Here is a 22,496-nt window from a genome sequence, read left to right on the forward strand (position 1 = left end):
GAGACATCCTTGATGAAAACCTGCTCCAGAGCACTCTAGACCTCAGATTGGGGTGAAGGTTCATCTTCCAACAGGACAACTACCCTAAGCACACAGCCAAGATAACAAAGGAGTGGCTACGGGACAACTCTGTGAATGTCCTTGAGTAGCCTAGCCAGAGCCCAGACTTGAACCGGATTAAACATCTCTGGAGAGATCTGAAAATGGCTGTGCACCGACGCTCCCCATCCAACCTGATGGAGCTTGAGAGGTCCTGCAAAGAAGAAGAAACTGCCCAAAAATAGGTGTGCCAAGCTTGTAGCATCATACTCAAAAAGACTTGAGGCTGTAATTGGTGCCAAAAATTGAGCGAAGGCTGTGAAGACTTACAGTATGTTCATGTGATTTTTTATTTATTTATTTATTTTTATGAATTTGCAAAGATTTCAAACAAACTTCTTTCATTATGGGGTATTGTTTGTATAATTTAGGAAAATAATGAATTTAATCCATTTTGGAATAAGGCTGTAACATAACAAAATGTGGAAAAAGTGAAGCGCTGTGAATACTTTCCGGATGCACTGTACATCCTTTAATCCTACACAATACCTAAACTTAAACGCTACAAAACTATCTTACTAACTATTTATAAGCATTAAATCAGGAGTTTATTGAGGCAAAAGTTGTAGTTAATAGAAAATATGTGTGCCCAAACTAAAGTGTTACTGCGACAACTGTTCTCTAGGGATGGCACTATTAAAATGAACATTTATGAAATATTAACTTACCAAAAGCATCATATTTAGCTGTGTTCCACTTCCACATTTTGTGCTCAATCTTCATACCACACAACGTCTACATTTTTACCAAAAAGGGAAAAAATAGATCAGTTAGACTCTTTCTACTGTGTGCCGGGAAGACAAATACATTCTCCTTTTATTTCTCACTCTATTTTCTCTATTTTACAAAGATTTTAGAGTTGACTTGTATTCATCAAGCTCTACCATTCAGCACTGTTAACTTGTTATTTTTATTTATTTATTTATTTTTTTACATCAATCTAAACCAGGGGTAAGTAAAACTAAAGCCATAAAAAAAAAACTTTAGTTACTTGAAATAAAATAAACTTTAACTGATGTAAAAAAAAATAAAAAAATAAAAAATACTTCATCTTATTTTATTTAATCTACTTACCAAGGCAACTTTTCTCATTTTGATGTAGTTTAAAATAAAATGAAATAAAAACGAATGTAAAAAACAAATAAAACTAAATAAATTAATAAAAACTAATACAAATTACAAAAACGCAACATAATTACTAAAATTAAGATGAAAACTAAAAATATAAAAATAAATACTAATTTAAAATGTTAATAAAAACTGTAAATGTGCTAAAATAACACTCTTCATACACCATAATGACAAAGCAAACCAGATTTGTGATAACTTTGATTTAAATGTATTAAAAAGAGAAAAAAACTGAACTCATTGCGCAAGTATTCAGAGCCTTTGCTATAACACTTGAAATGTAGCTCAGGTGCATCCCATTCCTCTGGATCGTCTTTGATTACATGCACTGAGCACATAAAATATGGTGACATCGCAAATGTCATGATGTTACAACTTTTTGCATGATGTCAGTTCATCTTGTGTATTTCTGTTTCCAGCCGAGAGACACACAAGATTGCTGTTTTCTATATTGGAGAAGGCCAGGAGGACAAATTCTCCATTCTGTCCAATGCAGAGGGCAGTCAGGCTTACGAGGACTTTGTCTCTGGGCTGGGAATGGAGGTGAAATTAAACATATAATCCACTTATTAAGTCTGTAGTGCACAGGGATCATGTCCTGGGACTATGTCAGAGCTTCAGGAAGTTTCTCTCTCTCTTTCAGGTGAATCTGGCAACTCACTGTGGGTTCATGGGCGGTTTGCAGAGAAATGGCAGCACAGGTAGCACAGCGCCATACTATGCTACCTCCAACGTGGAGGTCATCTTCCATGTGTCAACTCGCATGCCTTCTGACTCAGATGACTCCATCACCAAAAAGGTAGTTCCTCATTTCCTGCCTGACACATTTAAAAGAAACGTTACGGTTTTAGATGAGTGATTTACGTAACTAAAAGGTAGAATTTGTCATTCATCAGTATTATAAATGACATCTCTGCTGGTCAGGAGTGCAGGCATGCCAGTCACATTCAGAGAGGAAATGAGAAAGAAAAAAGTGCATGCTCTTTAGTTTTTAAATGACCTTCCATTAAACCACGCCCCCTTGGTTACTGTTGCCAATTGAGTGCATTTGTAATCTAGTAATCATATTTATGATTTATGATAGCCATGGAAGGCTACAAACTGGACAAAGAAATGTATGATGAAGCTTTAGATCATAGTCATTTGAAACTGCTTTATATGTAAAATAAGTTATCAATAACTATATATGTATGTGTATGTGCTTTGAATGTATTTCTAAATTAAAAGCAACACAAATCAATGAAGCAATATATCCACTCACTAAAATACTCATTTGTAAAAAAAATAAAAAAATAAAAGTCCATCAAAAAATTAAAAAAATATATAGGGCCGATAACCTCTGACACGTAGTGGTTGCCTAATCACTTAGGGCATTTTTACACTTGGCACATTTGTCGCGGTCCGAGTCTGTTCCTGGTGCTCTGGTGCATTTGCGTGCATCTTATGTCATCACAAATGTGCATGCCGCATGATAGAAAACAGTACGTTGGTCAATATATTGTGTTTTTTATTAATTGGTAATATTACAGTATGTGCAGCAGAGTAAACGACACTTGGGTTTACTTTAGGGCTGCCACTGACAACTATTTTTATATCAATTAATTTATCGACTAATTTATCGATTAATCTATCAACTAATTTATCACAATAATTTTCAACAATTTTACTTAAAAACATTTAATTTAACTTGCAACGTTGGCCTTCAGTAGTGGACTATAAAAAAGTATAAATGTAAACAAGCCCTTGACAAAATGTAAAACTAAAAGAGTAAAAAATGTAAAAAGGTACAAATTTGTTAACCACCATAAAAAAAGAGAATATCAGCAAATACTTTTTATATAGAATAGTGTTGTCACGATACCAAAATTATAACTTCGATACGATACCAGACAAAAATACCTCAATACAGATATTGAATCGATACCATGGCAAAAAAACTGTATAAGTAATTGAATAACATGACAGAACTTACTATTCATTGGTTTATCATTGTTTTAGGGTTAAAAAAACACTAAAAACTCACTTGGCCGCCATGTTCCTGCCAGGTTCCTGCCCTGCCCTGCCCTGCTTCACACAGAATATTAGGTCCGGCCCTTTTAAGAGCTGCACGGACCAAATTCATTGTAACACCCGATTTCTCATTCAACTCTGTATACGTTCAGATAAGACATATCCGACTGCGTTTACCCGAATACTCGCCAGGACGTGCATTTTTACATATTTTTTACCATTCAAACCCAATAAACCGCGAAACTGGCGTCACGATCTGTCTGAGTGAAAGGCGGCTGCGCGCGCTTCAGGTCAGGAGCACGTCCCGGCCGTGCCACACTTTTCTGTTGCGTTCTTTTTCCTGAGCTGCGCGTATATATTTGGCTGTTCTGCTTCCATTGTTAAGTGAACGGTGGAAGCAGAGCTCACACACACGTCCTCACGCAGATTAAGAAATACTGCTCTTATTAGAGTGCTGTCATTTTTAAAGTAATGTTACCGGTACTAATACAATTTCATATCGTACCCAACTTACCTAGTCGACTAAAAAATTGACGTCGGCTAATTAACAGCGTCGACGCAGTCGATTGTATCGACCAATCGCGACAGGCCTAGTTTACTTTGTGTGTCTCACATGAAGGCGGCTTTCTGCTGCTTGCAAACAGACTCTTTTGAGGAGACATTGGATTGCCATTAATTTTCTGCCCTGATTGCACTTGTTATGCTTGAATAGTATACACTGCAGGCTCGTTCTCGCTCGTATCTAAGGTAAATTATCAACACTATCATCCCTTACATGTGTTTTATTGAACTAAATACACTGTAATCTGCTAAAATGTATGCACAGGTTGAAATGTAAAATGTTGCCTTTATACAACAGTTATCTCTGGTTCTCGAATCTGATTGGCTGAGTGCCTTTTCCAGCCTTGCGATATTCTAGTGATAACAGCACTATAACCATTTCACTGTTTGTATCACTCCACTTGTGGCAACTGTCATGGCGGTCAAGAAATCCATCATATTTTTTACAAATACTATTGATGTGTGTGTCGGAATGTAGTTTTAAGAGTTTAATAGGCAAGAATGTAGTTATCTAGATCTCAAATATTTGACTCATATGTGAACATAGTGAATATTTTGACAATTTGTTTAGAAATTTAGAGCGATCATGTACCTGACGAGAACAGCTTCTTCTCAGCCAATCCTTCGGGAATTTGATGCTGCTCACTTGTAGCTAGTCTTTATGAGTGGCTTGTTGTAAACAAGGAATTTGTTTTAGCGCTGTCAATTTTTTAAAAGGACAAAGACAAAGATATCTCTTTCCTTAGAGGACATTTTCATCAGCAGTTTTTTTTATAATGGATATAATTTTATGGATATCGACCTGAAGAATGAATGCTGGCCGCTGGAGGTAGACTCTGGGTCAGGCTGTGCCGCATCAAGTATTCCACAAAAAAAATGTTTCAAGTATTCCAAAAAAAGGAGCACAACTGATCCAATCATCTCAATCTTTATTATTAAAGGGGTCATGAACTGGCTTTTTTTATTTTTTTATACTGTTGTCTGAGGTCAACTTATGACGTTTGCATGGTTTTTACATTCAAAAACATCATAATGAATAAGTAATAGGCTATTTTCTGCCTTGGTTTCGAGGCTCTCTGAAGAAACGGTCGGTTTTGATGGGCGTGCCGCACTGAAGACTTGGAAGTAATTGGCCACGGCTAGGATTGGATAAAATGTGCATATTATAATGAGCTTCAGCTCCCCTGAGTACATGTGGAAATTGTTTTGAAAGTGTCTGGAGAAACGCTCACAGGGCTCGAAAAATATCTTTATCAAACAAACACAATGATTCATCTCTCACCCCCCACGATTGATTGGAATGTTATTTTTGTATTACCTTGCCGACCCGATCAGTGAATATAACCACACGCGCGCGCGCAAGAAAGTAATGTTATTTCACTATTTAAGATAGACCGACGGCTGGCTGCTGTTACGTTTTGGTAGCCTGTCTGAAAAACACATAGCCCCGGGACATTGGGCTTTACGAGCACTGGTGTTACAATTCTGAGTCTGATCACGAATGAACCAATAACACCTTCTCCAGCCTGTGACAGCGTGCTAATGTATGTAATCAATAGATATCAAACGATCTGTAACAATGCAATACTAACATGTTTTACTCACATAAGTGTGTTGCACCATTCCTGTCGGATCCAATATAGAGGGCATAGCATTGTGTTTTAATCTCAAATGTCTGTAAATCCAGTCTCGACCTCTATCTTGTTTACAATCGATTCTGCGGTGAAATTAAGCGAACAAACGCACAGTCTTATGCACGTGAGCTGGAACCGGCATGTTTATTGCTCGGTAGCGCGACCCGTTTAGCTCCACGAGTCGGTGGGAGGGCTTGAGGAGGTGCTTCTGCATCCTAATACGTCAATGGTCGACATTCTGAGATCTCTCGTTTTCTGGGTCTGGTGTATAAAAGCCTTAGCCTGACAAGCCAGACCCACATCAAGATGTTGGGTCTGGAAACTCACCATTGAAAGGTCTCAATCTGAGGGGCTGGATAAACGGTTGTCTTTCAAATTCCCTCCGCACACAATTGGATAGCGCCATAAGCGCCACAACCAACCAGAGCGAAGAAGAAGGTGAAGCTGAGCTAACGTAAGTTGATAGACTTTCGCCGTATCCGGTAGGCAAAACTTCGAACATATCTTCTTTTCTTAGGAATGACTTCAGTGCTGTTCTTTTCTAAAAAAAAAAGCTTAACTCCAAGTCTTCCAGAGTCGCGGCCAAAGCCGATTCAAAAGACCGCTGTTCATCAGCTTTGTTTACGAGTAGCACGCAGAACCTCTGTGACGTGCCGTCATTATGTTAATTTTCTGCCACTAGGGTGCGTCTAGATTTCTAGGCTATAAAAGCCTTTCTTTGACTAACAAAGACGTTTTCAGCTCTGAAACTTACAGGATATTCTTATATCACGATGAACTTTTATATATCAAAGGCTCAAAGGAAAGTTGATTTCTCAATTCATCACCCCTTTAAAAATGATCAGGAGGTCGTGAGGTGCTCATAACGTACGACAGCAAAAATCGCACCATGTACGCCCGGCTTTAATCATTTGTATTTTGTGACAGTTTTTATTAGGGATGCTCATATTGACCGTTTAACCGTTAACCGAAAGTAAGAATTTTGACCAATTAATACTATCAGTTAAACTGTTTAAAGGTTTTTTGTTTTGTTTGTAAGGTTGGTTTTTGTTTTGTTTTTTTTTGCAACCACACGTGCCTACACAGACATATTTAGCAAAATGAAGCAATAGGAAAGTAGTAGGCCTACTGTGTTGGACCATTTCAACAGAAAAGGCAACAAAGTTACTTGTAAAATATGCAACGTGGTATTAAAATACAGCAGTAGTACAAGCTCTTGACTGGTGGAAAGCAAATGAAAGTCGCTTCCCGAGGCTGGCCACTCTAGTAAGGCGTTATCTCTGTATTCCCGGGGGATCATTGCGATCTGAGAGGGTGTTTTCTGCCGCGGGTCTAACTGTCAACAGGCTGCGCTCCAGACTAGGGTTGGGAACCGAGAACCGGTTCTTATGCAGAACCGAAACTGATTTTTGAAAAATACCAGAACCGCGCAAAATTCCTAAGTTTCGGTTCCGAAAACGGTTCTGGTGCAATGTGTGTGCGAAGCGCTGGATGCGTATCCTTTAATAGCGAGTGACAGCCAGTGTTGCCAAGTCCGTGGTTTTCCCGCTTTCCCGTTTTCCACTGTTGCCGCGGGCTGTGTTTCATGTCCGTGGGTTGAAGCGACCCCAATTATGTGATATTTTGCCCCGGAAATGCGAATTTTACCGGAGAAGCCCCCCTGTTTTGGGCTAGTTTTGAGTAGCAATTGTGCGGGTTTTGTTGTGAAAACCTGGCAACCCTGGCTCACCTCATCATGAATATTAATTCCATTGCCTGCCGCTTCGCATATTTTTTATATTTTTATTTTTATCTTATTTCCTATTTTTATCTTTTACTTGATTTATTTATAATTCTACTTATGTTAATACTTTTTATTCTAATTTTATTCTATTTCTATTTAATTTCTTGTAACTGTTATTTGCACTGTCCATGGAGCGGACCTGTTTACATTTCACTGCCAGTTGTATATTGTGTATATAACTGTGTATGTGACAAATAAAACTCTTGAATCTTGAATCTTGAATCTTCCAGGAGTGCAACGCAGTTCAGCACTGAAAGCCCTCGCGCTACACATTTACGGTTTTGCGTCAGATATTTTCTCGTTGACCACCAGCATGGCGAAGAGAAAGTCACAAATATGGATTCATTTCCAAAGAATGAATGATAATGAAGCAAAATGTAACACATGTGAAAAGTTAATAACATGCAAAGGAGGCTGCACTAGCAATTTGACAAAACATTTGCTACAGCACAGAGTGCCACAGGGCTTATACCAGATTTATAGTGAAAGGCCTATATATATTATATTATATATATATATATATATATATATATATATATATATATATATATATATATATATATATTTGCCAACCGTTGAGTCACCATGGTTTAGGTAAGCGTTTAGGCACAATTACCTTTGTAATGCTGAATTGCAATTTATTATTTACAAGTTCACTGAATAACTGAATTACTATTAAATTAATATACAACTAATTAATAAATATAACTAATAAATATAATTTATAACTTGGTTTTATTCAGAGACAGAGAGATAAAATATAATAAGACAATTTCAGAGGTGTTCATTTGAAAAAAAAATTTGCAAGAATGGCTTAATTAATACTGTAATATATGTACAGTACAGGACTTTTTTGACATTGCCAACCTGTAAATTTATTTTAGAGCAAGTAATAAACACAAAATAGATTGTTTGAGTTGCGTATTGTGCCTTTTTCCTTTACCACTATTTGTTTAATAATTTTAATGGAACCGGAATCGGAACCGGAATCGTTAGGCGGAACCGGAACCAGAACCGGAACCAGAAAATTTCTCACGATTCCCAACCCTACTCCAGACTAACCCACATCACTTAGACATGTTACTTTAAAAAAAAAAAAAACTGCTATTTTTATTTGAAACTTAGTCTGATGGAAAAATACTATTCCAGTTCTTCAAAGCTTCAAACGGATTCAGTGTATTTTCGTTTTGTCATCTTAATTTGGTAATTATTTATGTGAAAAATATTTAGTGTGGGCCTATTTACTTTTATGCTTTTTAAAACGCTGCAGGTGCGTGAACATTTGATAATGTGAACCCATGTTCTGCTGTTGTTGATCTGATCTGTATGCTGCTGTTTGCACGGTAAAATAAACTCGTGAAAAAAAGTGTCTTTTTAACGGGTCACAGACACTTGTCAATGGTATTTTTATTGAATGCCAATTCAATATTATAATCTAATCCGTTATCGGTTAATAGTCGGATAATGAGCAGCGGTTGTCGGTAATGAGCGTCCCTAGTTTTTATACTATGACAAATGTTTGCTTACCCCTAAAACATTTATTTATTACCATTTCATTCTGTTTAAAATGGTGTTTTAATGACTGCACTTGGTCGTGCAGACTTGACGGCTGGCGAGTGACATGTGTGTAAAGCGTGACTTTTGGACCGTGCTCCTGATTGCACGGCTCTGTCAGACCGCTGCGAGCTGCGAGACAGTATCGTCAGCGAGAGAGCCGAGCATGTGCAGGTTTAGTAACAGCTCTCAGTCTCTGGACTCCTGTGCGCACTGTGACCGGGGCCCTGATCAGCACATTAACTCACGCCGCAAGGGCCAAAGGCCTGCCGGATACCAGCAGGGCCCTGCTATCGAATTCCGCCTGTGTCGGCGGGATAGCGATCGACATGCGTTAGCAAGTTAACTCTGGCAAAATGAGCCGGTGGGAACCTGCTTAGTTTGAGCGCTCAATCCGATCATGCGCAGGCCTGCAGAGTGAAAAATTCATCAGGCTCCCGGACATTGAAGCGTCTCACCGTCAGAGCTCACATTAGCCCATCTCAGCCACACTCCGCTTCCTCCGTTAGGGGAAGGGAGAGGGAGCGTGTGTGCCGCGAGCCATGCTCGATTCATTTTGGACATCAGGCTCTGTAATTGCCGCGCTCCCGTTCTGGCAGCGAGAGAGGGCGACTGTAGGGCGGCACGTGTGTGGGGAGGGGTGAAAGGGCTATTTTATCAGCCACAGGCAGACAGGAAGTAACTCCTCTAATTTGCAAATGCAACTTTCAGAGGTAGTGAGAGAAAGGAGGGGTGAAGAGACGACAGCGAGGAAAACAGAGGGGGACAAGAGAAGAATTTCTGAATCCAATTGAGTGCTGGGGGGCAGAACGGAGCAGAGCAGCTGGCCAGGCTAGTAATGCAGTTACTGGGAGGGTGTTTCCATGCGAGGGCCGGTGTCAGGAGGCATCTCACACACACACACACACACACACACTCTTTTGTTTCAGAGGGAGGGACGCTGCTTCTTTACAAGGCAGCGTTTAAGCTTCAGGGCATCTCTTGGTCTGCTCAGCGCCTGTGTGTTTACGATCTGCATGTTCACTGTAAAAAGGTTTTTTGTTGTTGTTGTAAATAAAGATTATTGGAGTACGTTTTCCAAGAAAATACTATTTCAGTCTTTCAACTTTAATTAAATGTGTTACTTGCTGATCCTTAGTAATTACTACTTGCAATTTCTGAGTTAATTGTTCCTACACCAATTTTTTCAGTGTAAATGTAATGCTCTATACAACATATGGCCACTTAGATCCTCATATTTTCATGTTTGCTAATGCAAATGCCACTATTACTCTTGTTCATACTTAAGGGATTGCAATTTAAACAATCCTTGGCATTAAACAATTAAAACGTAGCCTTTAATTAATTTAATTTGATCAAATTTAGGGGAAATTAAAAGTCTTAAAGATAATAAATAGTATGACAAAAGTCTTAGTTATAATTTAAGAGGTCTTCAATTTGAAAAAACATGAATGGCCTAATGTGATTATTAAACTTTAAAAGACGACGACTTTAATAAATGTGAGCGCTGCATGCATTCTTCGCGTGTATTGTTGCTCATTCTACAGGCTCACGATTTAAGAGCAGTTCGCAATCAATGAATTTGTGCCAAGCGATTACTTATGACCTACTTTTGTTAAGTTATGACAATGTTTACTTTATAGTTTTTATTTTCTAATATGCTGTAGGTGGTTGTAAGATTGTGTATTTTATCTTACTCGTCTTTTTTGAATAAGCAGCTGGAAGGTTTGTTTATAACTAAAAGTCCCGTATTATGAAAATAATTTTTGGTTAGACAGTAAACTGTATTTGCCATTTCAAAAAACTCTTGTGGCTTCTCTCTGGGCCTTAACTGATAACATTATTTAACACGTACAGTATATAGTATCGGCACAATAATCCTTTTATTCCTTATTAAACACATTATTTTGCCAGCAAAATCCAATATCAGTCTACCTTAAATTCATATGTATTTATATGTTGGTACAGCAATCAATTTCAGTGTATCTGATTTTTAAACTTTGGCAAATAATCCTGTCCAACACAGACAGGAATGATACTGAAAGTCATGTGGTTTAGGTAAAGCTGTACTATCACTGATTTTCATCTGGTGAGTGATAAAGTGGGTGAAAAATCCCAACGCCTTTCATTGGTGGAATGACCCGAGCTTGTATCTAGAGACCAGCAGATCAAAGGCTCTTAGGGACTCTTTTGACTTGGGCCAGGAAGAAACCACCAACCACCCAGATACCCCAGCAACCGCATAGAACATCTTAGCAATGCATAGCAACAGCATGGCAACCACCCACAGCACCTTCACCAGCCCTCTACTTCACCCTAATCTAAAGTTTGCATTTCTTAGAAGTCTGTAGTCTTTAACATCTGATCCCTTTCATTGAGAATGGCATCTGGTGTATGTGTTCAATGTGTTGTGCATTTCCTCTCTTCCCCCAACCTGTTTACATGCCACCAATTCTTCTGCTGACTCTCCAAATGGATCGGTATGCGCCGACCCAATCAGCTTGTTTTGGATTTGTTTAATTTTAGACCATTAGCATAATTAGGGGCTTATGGGGAAATGTGGTAATTGCATTTTTGGTGAAGAGGACATGTTTCGGTAATGGCTCATTAGGCATGGGTGCATCGGCAGATGTTTAACGACCCATTGACAGGAGCTCGCTTAAGGCCGCACTGTTGCAGCGAAATGCTTCCAAGACTCCTATTTCTTGATTACAGAGGTCGCTTTAATTTCTCACCATTTTGCTAATAGTCCACTTAATTGTTGTTAATTATTTGGAATGAAGTCTTTATGGTCTGTCTGCGCTGCTTCTGTTTTTAGTGACCGTGAATGATGCAGTGTATGAAAAACTACATGTGTGCATTATAGGGGTGTAACGGTACACGTATTCGTACCGAACCGTTTCGGTACAGGGCCTTCGGTTCGGTGCACGCTGGTTTCCGACTGCAATCTTTAACAGTTAACAGTCGGCTTGTTTTAAGCGCGAAACACTTCAATCCAAGTTCCCACACAAACATATTATGTATTCATTCCATTTTATCACGAAATTCAAGTGAAATGCCGTTTTGACGCTCTTTAATATGGCGTGACTGATCACTGATCACAGGTGTGAACACGATCGATCATCTCTTCCTAAAGAATAAACATGAATGAACATCTGAAGATATGTTGAGGATGCATTACAACTTACTGTCACGTTTCATATGTGGTGTCATTGCTCAATCAGTGTTTCAACGGCGGAAAGACCTCAATATAACTGCTTGTAAACTAAACAATGTCACATTTGTAGCATCACATTTACCTCAGGCAGTCATTCAGTGTCCACAGAATTTTATTCACTAGAAGAATCAACTCTTTCACTAAATATATGCACAATATTGGCCTATATATTCATTATATTCTACTGAACCTGTTAGTGATGTCTTGATTATTTCATGTATGTTTAAATAAACCTGTCATGAAAATGACAGACACTGTGTATAAATGATTATATTTCAACAACGAATTGGAGAAAAAACTATTTTATGATTAGATTTAGAAGTTATTGCAAAAACTGCCTCATGTGAAGTTTACATGTTTGCGTACTGTTATTTGAGTGTTGATTATTATATCTAAAAAATAAATAGCAACTGAATTTAGGCTAATAGTTTGGGCTCTGTTGTTAACCTTTAATATTAATATGCAAGTAAGGGCTTACTATATAGTTTACAGCAATATCTTCAATAAAGATTAAAGGGATTAAACAGTTTTATTCACCTTGAGAAAAAAAAATAGCTGCACCTTTTTCTGAATATTGATCTAAATGGTGTGTAGACTACTAGTGTAGATAAAGCAATATTTAGAAACAGGTGCAATTAATAAAACGGAAGAAACACAAGCACAAACTTGTAATTGTATAAAAATTGTATAGTTTATTTGCATATAGTTTTATATATTAATAATGGGCTGTTCATCAACTGATCACATGCCGTCTGAGTTTCCAGTGTTGACAGCTCCATAAAATAGCCTACTGGAAGCACTGCAGTTTTACTGTACTTTTAAAATACTAAATAAATGAAAAGTACAATACACAAATAACAAGTTACTTCTTCTGTTTCTGAACAAATAAAGCAGTAATTGATATCATAAATACACGAGCCTGGTTTTTGTTTGAATTGTCAGAATCTATCGTAAATAAAAAAAATCACAAACATGAATAATTTATAATTTAATGAATACATAATTCAATAATAAAATAATTGTATATATACAGTTTTTTTTTTTGTGTAATGCAATTTTATTTCAAACGAATGAGGGAAATAAAGTGGTTTGAATCCAAAGAGCTCTAAAATAATTGTATAATGGTTATCTGAAGCTAAAGGCGGCCCACACTCCTGTGTTGATGGTTTCTGTAGACCAATTAAAAATGTTGAGTAGCTACACAAATAATGTTTAGGTTTAAACTGCATCTATCTCTAGAAAAAAATTTAAAAAGTGATTGATTTTTATTGTTATTTTCAAAGATTATTAGAAAAGATTATTATAATTCATTATAAAGCTGACGCTATTCCGTTCTTATTTCTCTTGAACTTGAATGAACGAAAAATGAAAAACTTGTTGAAAACGAACCAAAATGAAAATAATTAGTTTTTAATCCATATATTTCACCCACATACTTCTGAGTGTAGAGCTGTGGTTCTCAAACTTTTTTGATCACGCCCCCCTTAAACCTTTAAAAAACCTGGTTCCCCCAACCCCCAACTGAAAGATTTTTTTTAATTGAAAAATGTGCAATGACAAACATTTGCAATAGTTTCACTTTGTTTCACTTTGAAAACGTTCCGTTTTTAATGTCATTGAATCACTGAAAAAATATAAGTCAAGTCAAGCTTTTCACAACACAGATTGCTTCAAATCAGCTTTACAGTGATGATAGGAAATTAATTTTGTTTTAGATGAAAAGCTAAAGTAAGTTTTTGCTTAATTAATTTCTTTTGTAAAAACTGATTTCAAAATGTAAAAACGCATGTAAAAATGTATTACACAAAATGAAAACAATAATGTAAATATCATTATTATAAGTGTGAATCAAAAAATTAAAAGCGCATTTAAAAAAAATAACAAGCAGGATTTCATCTCTTAAATGTCTTAGTGTGTGTTTTGGTCATAATGTAGACTTTTTTTAAATCTAATTTCAGATTTAATTAATCATATTAATCATAATTTAGATTTTTATGTCATAATTTTTACTTTAAATCCAAAAATGTTTTTAATTTCAACTGTTCATCTCACAATGACTTAGCATGTCATATTTTTGACTTTTTATCTCATTATTTTGACTTTTAAAATCATATTTTTTTACTTTTTATCTAATAATGAGTACATTTAAAATCATATTTTCAACATTTTATCTCTTAATTATGAATTTATGATAATTATATCAGCGGAGCAGTGCTTTCACGATAGCAGCTTGTGATTCTGCTCGCTGAAGAGGTGTTTTTCTATGGCCAGTTACTTCTACACCAGACTTGTTCTGATGGTGACAAGACACCGGTCTAAAGAACGTTTCAGTGGAATTGCCGTTCGGTGGCGCTTTATAAAGGCAGAACGTCAACCCCTATTCATACCTTTGCAATGTTTTTTTCTGCCGATCTCCCGCGCCTCCCCCTGCGTTATCTGTGCGCCACACACTTTGAGATCCACTGCTGTAGAAAGATCTTAAATCTCACAGTACTGCTTCACAAACTAAAATCAGGTTGCCCACTCCGGGGCTGGGTGGTTGGGGGGCGACAATACTGTAGGTGAGGGGGCACAGTGACCAAGGCATTGCCCCATACCAACCCCCCAAATTTGTATATAGTTGTTTTCTGTCAAAAACTGTTCAATTTATAACAACAGTTCAAGTTAGACATTGGAGTTGTATCAAAACCATTATTAGTCCATTGATAAACAGCATTTAGTTCTATTCTAAAATCAGAATTTTTGGAAACACTTATTGAACCAATTAGGAATAAACAATATTTTAGCCAGATGATTAACCGGTCAAGATTTCTTATATTATTTCAAGATTATTGTCATTGCTCAATATCCATGTCCATCTACCAACAGCTGTGTCGATGGATAGCAGACATTTTCTGTTTCCAAACAATCTTTTAGTAAATTTTGAATAACTATTCATTAGACAGTATCTGCATTGACCCATACCGGTCAAGTAGAAACCATTCATACTGGTTATATTTTTAACTTCCCCTTGCTGAATGTATAAGACTTTACAAGTTTGGCAACTAATAGTACCACATCTCTGAACCTGATATTCAGATTTCCTCATATACAACATTAAACAAATTATTGCAAAATATTACTGGTGCTTCAACATTAGAACTACACATTAATCAGACTCTCAGCGCCCATGTATTTCATGTTCCTTGGCAAAAATGAGCTTCTGAAAACTGCATTTCCTACAAATGTATGTATATTTTTATGTAAAATGAAAATCTGTCCAATTTTCTGGCAAAAGTCAATTTGTTTAAATGATTGAAACATAATGAACCCAATTTCTGCAGCTCATTTGACTTCAGATTGAAAATTCCCAAAATAATTTCTGGAGTTGTTATGTACTAAAATAAATGTAGTCTTTTCTTTCTGGAATTGTTGTCGGTAGCTAAGAACACATACATGTTTGTGAGATTGAGTCATACTTTTTTTTCTATGAATGTTTTTCTGTTCCTTCAGTATGTCTGCACTGTATAAATGATTATTGTTTGTTTTTCTCCGACTTAAAGCCCTTGTGAGTTATGTGACTAATGTGTACAATTTTTTTGTGTCAGATTTATTGATGCATTTTGCCTCTGGTTGGTCATAGCTTCGTCACTTGGGAAACGACGAAGTGCACATTGTGTGGTCGGAGCACACGCGGGATTACAGACGAGGAATCATTCCCACCGACTTCGGAGATGTCCTCATCATCATCTACCCCATGAAAAACCACATGTTCTTTGTTCAGATCATGAAAAAAACTCAGGTACGTCCCCCATCGCGAAGATAATGACATTACATTACATTACATTATAAACCACGAGCGTCCACCATAACTTACCAGATTTTCGTATATTACATGAAATGCCTCTCCAGAGGCGTCTTGAGATCTTCGTCAGGATGCGCGATGTTTCGTTGATTGTCAGGATATGTGGATTGTGGCTGGATGGCATCTCTTCCTGTCTGTTCTCTGAAAGCACTAATGCTCAGAGTCCATTACTGCACTGTCGGCACGCCACTCTCATCGCGGTCAAGCTGCCTTTCATCTTCCTCCTCCCGCATCTGCCACTAGATCCCCAGAGAAACCAAGCGTGCATCATTTGTAATTTCTCGTAAACACGTCACCTCTGCGAGCCTCGACTGCTGTGTGTTGAGTGGCCTGGTTGCTGTCAGATGTGTGCTTCCTGCACCATGTCACCGGCTGCAATTAGTGAAATTCCCTCAGCTGTGTCACTGTTATCTGCCGTTCCACTCAAATAACTCTCATGTCATCCACTCGATAAATGCAAGCCTTGGCAAATGGAAGTACTGCATTATCCATCGGCTAGATTCGGCTTTCCTGCGCATTGATTTTTTTCCCGTCTGTTTGAGACTTCATGTAAATTGATTTAATGTTTAAAACACAATGTCTCTTCATTCTTTGCGCTCTCTCTCGACCAGGTTCCTTTCTTTGGGCCTCTGTTCGACGGGGCGATAGTGACTGGAACGCTGTTGCCGAGTCTGGTGCGGGCCACGTGCATCAATGCAAGCAGGGCCGTGAAGTCTCGCCTGCCACTCTACCAGAGTTTGTATCCTTTCACATTTACGGTGAACTGTCGGATCACTGCATTCTAGTATCTGTATGTGATTTTGGTGCTAACTTTGTACCTGTAGAGAAAACACACTATGAGTGCGTCTCATTCCCTGTAGTTCCCTAATCATTATATCGTAAAAATGACTAAATATTTGGACACTGATGCCTCAATAATCTGCGACACCATTATTGGGGTTGTGTTTATCAACATTATTGCTGTATAACACGGCATGAGCGATTCTTTTTTGGCATCATTTGTTGTTCTTTGTTATAGCTGTTAAAAGTACAGCTCGTCATGCATGCAGCATGTGTGGCGAATACAAGGTGCCATTTTCTGGTAAGTAAAAATATGCTTGCTGGTGTATTCTGGGAATTTTTAGAAAGCAAATGTTTTATTGCATTAGAATGATTTGACAACGAGATGTCCCTAGAAATGCCTGGGTGGTGCGTATTTTCTATGGAACTAGGCAGCCGATTGAATCAGACCCGCTATGTAATTATTACAAATCAATGGCCAACTTGAGTCTGAAATGTGGAAGACTTATCAATAATTCAGTGGCCAGGAATCAACTGTTATGCTTATACTATTACTAAATGTATATTTGTCTCATAGCTTCTTCATCTGAATGCTTAAAACGTATTCTCTTCTCCACCGATTGAGTATCTTGCTTAGAAACAGCGCAAGCTGCCATGACTAGTTCGAAAGTGTTTGGCAAGAAGTGAAGTAATGTAATACGTCAAGTTGTGTAGTTGTAAATAATAAATCAACACTCTTGGAAAGTGTGCCAACCAATTGTACCTGCCGTTGGTATATGTGAAAATACAAAGTCAGTGGCAATTATCACAAAATGAACCTTAAAGGAATGTGACACAAAACAGAGGTCATTACTTTGTGATAATGATCAGCTGACTGCAAATTATCCCATTTAATACATGACTAAATAAACAAAATAAATTAAATATGGGCACAAAATAATGATTTGAGGCAATATCATTATGATATGTGAGAAGAAAGAGCGCGGAGGGATACGAGAGATATGCAGCTAGGACAGCTACCATTCAAAAGTTTGTGGGGGTTGGTAAGATTTTAATGTTTTTTTAATCAAATCTTGTCCTCGACAAGGCTCCATTTGCTTGTACTATAATTTTGAAGAATATTTTTAAATATTATTACAATTTAAAATAACTTTTTTATCTGGATATATTTCATTACTCATTGTCATTTCTCAAGTGTCACAAACTTGATCCTTCAGAAATCATTCTAATGCCAGTTTGCTGCTCAAGAAAACGGTTGTGCTGCTTGATATTTTTGTGGAAACCATGATTCTTTGAGTTCAAAAGAGTAGCATTTATTAAAAATAGAAATAAGATGGGAGAGCATGTAGTATATCAGTTGCCTGGCTGCATCGATTTAACAGATTTTCCAATTTTGTTGACCAATCTGGTATTCCCTTAGCACTGTGGAATAAGTTTGCACCTGTAGCGCTATGGAGAATAGATCATACTGTAAGTAGATATTGCTGCATCATGCCTGATTTTGAATTCTGCTCTTTCCTTTCTGGAATGATATTGCGTCAGTATGATCATTATTTGTGTGTGGGTGTGGGTGACTGTTAATTGTCTCTTGTGAATAGGGTGTGAAAGGCCATTAAGGATATTCTGCTTTCACAGCTTACTGCAATGACTTGATCTGTCTCTATGAATAATTGATCTGCTTTGGGTGCTGCTTCCACACCACTGTCTCTTATCTGTCCGTCGCATCTGCTCAACAGTCACCTCTTACATTCACACATAAGTGCATTCTCTCTGTGTGTTTCGCTCGCTCACTCGTTCTTTTTGTGTCTTTCTGTCTCTGTTTGTCTTTCCATTGCCCATCTCTTCTCTTTGTCCAAGTTCACAACACAAGCCCAGTTCCAGTTTTATGATCAAATCAGATTTTTTTGTTGTTGTTTGTTGTTGTTGGTTCAAGTTTGTGACATTTGATATGTGTCCCATGTCAGACATTGGCTTGAACAGACGGTGCTCCTGCACTGACCCGCATACATAAAACAACAGTGATTAATTATGAGGGTAAAGAGGCGGGGGCAAAATCTTCAGGTTGGCATTAAATGAAAATTCACATGATCTATTTTCTATATGCATTGATCTTAATATAACTGAGAGTTTGTGCTTTTATTAGATTTTTTTATATATATTTCTACATAGCTTAAATGTTTTATTTTTTTATTTTTTTTCGGTTCGTAATTTTAGTACTTCCAAGTTTTCTTAGTGGCACCTCATCATTGATGCTTTTACTTACACTATTGTCTTCGAGAACTTCAGGATTCACACTGAAGTCTCATTATGAAAAATCTGATAGATATATGTGACCCGTGCTGGCAAGATGAGTAGGAATGTGCAGCTACAGGTAAAACAAGTGGGAAAATGCCCATTTTGGTCGAATTTGAGGTTTTCACAGAGGTCATTAAGCCCTCCTCTAGCAATCCCAATGCTCAAAATAGCAATGAATCATCTACAAGTATCTTTATTTGTACGTTTTCTGAGAGGAGTACCTTTCCCTTGTCCATGAAAAATGCTGTTTTTCTCTGCTCGCTTCCGGACAACTGGCGTTGCACTTCTCCTCAGCATCAGTTTGGTATTTTTTTTAAAGGGTAACTAAACCCTAAACCAACTTTTTTTAGTTAATGATCTGTAATACTGGGGCTTTATTAATGCTGTTCATTGATTCGAGTAAATGTTTTGACATTTGAGTATAAAGTGTTTTAATTCTATAAAATATGGTGTAAAACCGCCAAAGTGCTGCCCTCTTAAGGTTGAACGGTGGCTACTGCAGTTGAATTTTCCTATTGGACGTTGTGGTACATCGTGACGTAGGATGGTACCTCCAACGGCTCTCTACCCACGCCCCTGGCACGAGCTCACCACGCCCTCAGAAATGTTTTCCCCAATCACATGATGAGAACGGCTTCACTCCAGTATGAACTGTCATGTTACATGAAGTAGAAACATTATGAATGAAACTGACTTGACGCAGTTTGAGCAGTGGCTCGTATTGATAAGGCTCCGGGTTTGTGTCTACAGACAATTCACCCTCCTCCACTTCAGGTGAAGATGGGGGAGAATGGCCGCTCTGTTGCAAAGCTGGCGTCACTCCAGTCATTCTCCATCTTTGCGACTCGCGAGTCAGACAGCTGTCAATCAATCCGTCACTGTGGGTCTCAGGTGCACGCCCTCCGCTCAGCCCCGCCCTCGGTTCGTCCCCTCTGTCTCCGCTGGGCTCTGCCCACTTTTCCAGCATTTTTCAAAATTTGCCAGTGGATGGAGTTAAGCTCTGAGCTGGGGTTTAGTTACCCTTTAAGCGCAGCATTCTATTTTTGTGAATATTCATAGCGAATTCTCAATGACATGAGTCTGAACCAACGAAATGGGATTTTCAAACTCATGCTGATGTAAACAAAACGCTTTACAGTATTCAAAATATCTGTCTTGGCGAATATTCACACAAACATTATCTGTTATGTCTTAAATTAACGTTTGGTTAACTGTTGGGGAAAAACATTGACGTTTTTGGTATCACAATTGTGGTATCATATATCATTGAATATATGTTTTTCCTATAGATACACTATATTGTCAAAAGTTTTGGGACGCCTGCCTTTACATGCACATGAATTTTAATGACATCCCATTCTTAATCCGCAGGGTTTAATATGGAGTTGGCTCACCCTTTGCAGCTATAACAGCTTCAACTCTTCTGGGAAGGCTTTCCACAACGTTTAGGAGTGGGTTTATGGGAATTTTGACCATTCTTCTAGAAGCACATTTGTGAGGTCAGATGTTGGACGAGAAGGCCTGGATCGCAGTCTCTGCTCTAATTGATCCCAAAGGTGTTCTATCGGGTTGCACTGGTGAACAATCATGTTGGAACAGGAAAAGCCATCCCAAAATTGTTCCCACAAAGTTGGGAGCATGAAATTGTCCAAAATGCCTTGGTGTGCTGGAGTGCTAGAGTTCCTTTCACTGGAACTAAGGGGTCAAGCCCAACCCCTGAAAAACAACCCCACACCATAACCCCCCCCCCCCTCCACCAAACTTTACACTTGGCACAATGCAGTCAGGCAAGTCCCGTTCTCATGGCAAACGCCAAACCCAGACTCGTCCGTCGGATTGCCAGACAGAGAAGTGTGATTGGTCACTCCAGAGAACACGTCTCCACTGCTCTAGAGTCCAGTGTCGGCGTGCTTTACACCACTGCATCTGACATTTTGCATTGCACTGGGTGATGTAAGGCTTGGATGCAGCTGCTCGGCCATGGAAACCCATTCCATGAAGCTCTACACACTGTTATTGAGCCAATCTGAAGGCCACACAAAGTTTGGAGGTCTGTAGCTATTAACTCTGCAGAAAGTTGGCAACTTCTGCACACTGTCCATCTCAGCATGCGCTGACCCCGCTCTGTGATTTTATGTGGCCTACCAATTCGTGGCCGAGTTACTGTTGTTCCCAATTGCTTCCACTTTGTTAAAATACCACTAACAGTTGACCGTGGAATATTTAGTAGTGAGGAAATTTCAGGAATGGACTTATTGCACAGGTGGTAACCTATCACGGTACCACACCTGAGTTCACTGAGCTCCTGAGAGCGACCCATTCTTTCACTAATGTTTGTAGAAGCGTCTGCATGCCTAGGTGCTTGATTTTATACAATGTTGGCCATGGAAGTGATTGGAACACCTGAATTCAATGATTTAGAGGGGTGTCCCAATACTTTTGGCAATATAGTGTATCTGGTTTTGACTTGGTGTGTGCCAAATGTTGTGTTATTAGCAGGGATTTTAAGATATGGTTGCTAGGTGATTTTGTTTTGGAACCTACAGAAAATATTAACTTGATTTTTCTCAAAATTGTCTTTGCCGACTTTATCGAAACAGGTGTAGCTCAGTAATTTTTTGTCTGTTTCCAACAAATCATTAGATTTGATCCACATTCAACTGCAGTGTGAAAATGGTCTTGGTTCTCTCCTCTTTCTACTCTCTCTTACAGTCTGCCGCTTCCGGTCAGAACAATGACCTTGTCTCTCGGTCAGATAGACGTCTGTTTTTGTGCAGAGATGAAATCTTCCATGGAGTTTTCTGCTTCACAATGGGCCAGGGTCCCTGCAATCTTCCTGCTTGTTGTGCTTGGTGCTCCAACGTAATTAGTTGAATATTTCTTCAAAGAGAGTCCTCATACTCCCTGTGCAGGCTGATAAAAGCAGGTGTCTCTCTCTGGCCATGCCGCAGAGATGGAGGGGCCTCCAGCGGGCTACCCCATCACTCAGCTCTAATTGGATGGGTTTTGGTGAAATGACCACCAGCGCTTGGCATGGGGCACTGCAATCCACCCTTGTGCCCTGCGCTGTCCCACACCCCTGTGCTCTATTGTCTGTGTTCATATGTGTGAATGCAGGTGAGTGTTCGGAGCTAATCCATGGATCTCTGTCCCGCCCGACTCTGGGATTATGCTTTTCCAAAGGGCTTAGTTTGAATGGAGAGTCTTCACTCCTGCTGACACCTTTCACGTTGCGCATAATGCGTCGTGATTTAATGATTCATCAGCTGCTGCGAGTTTGAAGTGGGTCATGCTGAAGCCATGTGCAGGGAAACTTAGGATATTTTACAAGATCAATAAAGGAAGAAAATTCATCTTCAGCTGATACAAGAGGCTTTTGTTCCTTCGTCTTCTCATTATTTGTATTGCTGAAGAGCATAATAGGTCCTTTTAAAGGGATTGTTCACCCAAAAATGAAACATCAATCATTATTTACTCACCCTGGTGTTGTTCTAATACTGTATGACCTATCTTGGCCTAAGGTCAGTGTGCCATACACTGTCTCTTCACTTAATTTCTTTCATTCTCTGCATGAAGCCGAGATGCTTTAAT

At 38.5% G+C, this 22,496-nt stretch overlaps 1 protein-coding gene across 3 annotated transcripts in view; it reads left to right on the forward strand.

Annotated features, from left to right (window-relative positions):
* ralgapa2 (Ral GTPase activating protein catalytic subunit alpha 2) overlaps nucleotides 1-22,496 on the forward strand; it is a 249,957-nt gene that overhangs the window by 181,161 nt on the left and 46,300 nt on the right. For all 3 annotated transcript variants that reach the window (XM_079833687.1, XM_079833685.1, XM_079833686.1), the window contains exons 35-38: nucleotides 1,647-1,770; nucleotides 1,871-2,026; nucleotides 15,609-15,767; nucleotides 16,442-16,569. In XM_079833687.1, coding sequence (XP_079689813.1) covers nucleotides 1,647-1,770; nucleotides 1,871-2,026; nucleotides 15,609-15,767; nucleotides 16,442-16,569 — 567 coding nt within the window. The remainder of the gene's footprint in view (nucleotides 1-1,646; nucleotides 1,771-1,870; nucleotides 2,027-15,608; nucleotides 15,768-16,441; nucleotides 16,570-22,496) is intronic.

This window comes from Gobio gobio, assembly GCF_949357685.1.
Source record: "Gobio gobio genome assembly, chromosome: 13".
Classification (NCBI taxonomy): Eukaryota; Metazoa; Chordata; class Actinopteri; order Cypriniformes; family Gobionidae; genus Gobio; species Gobio gobio.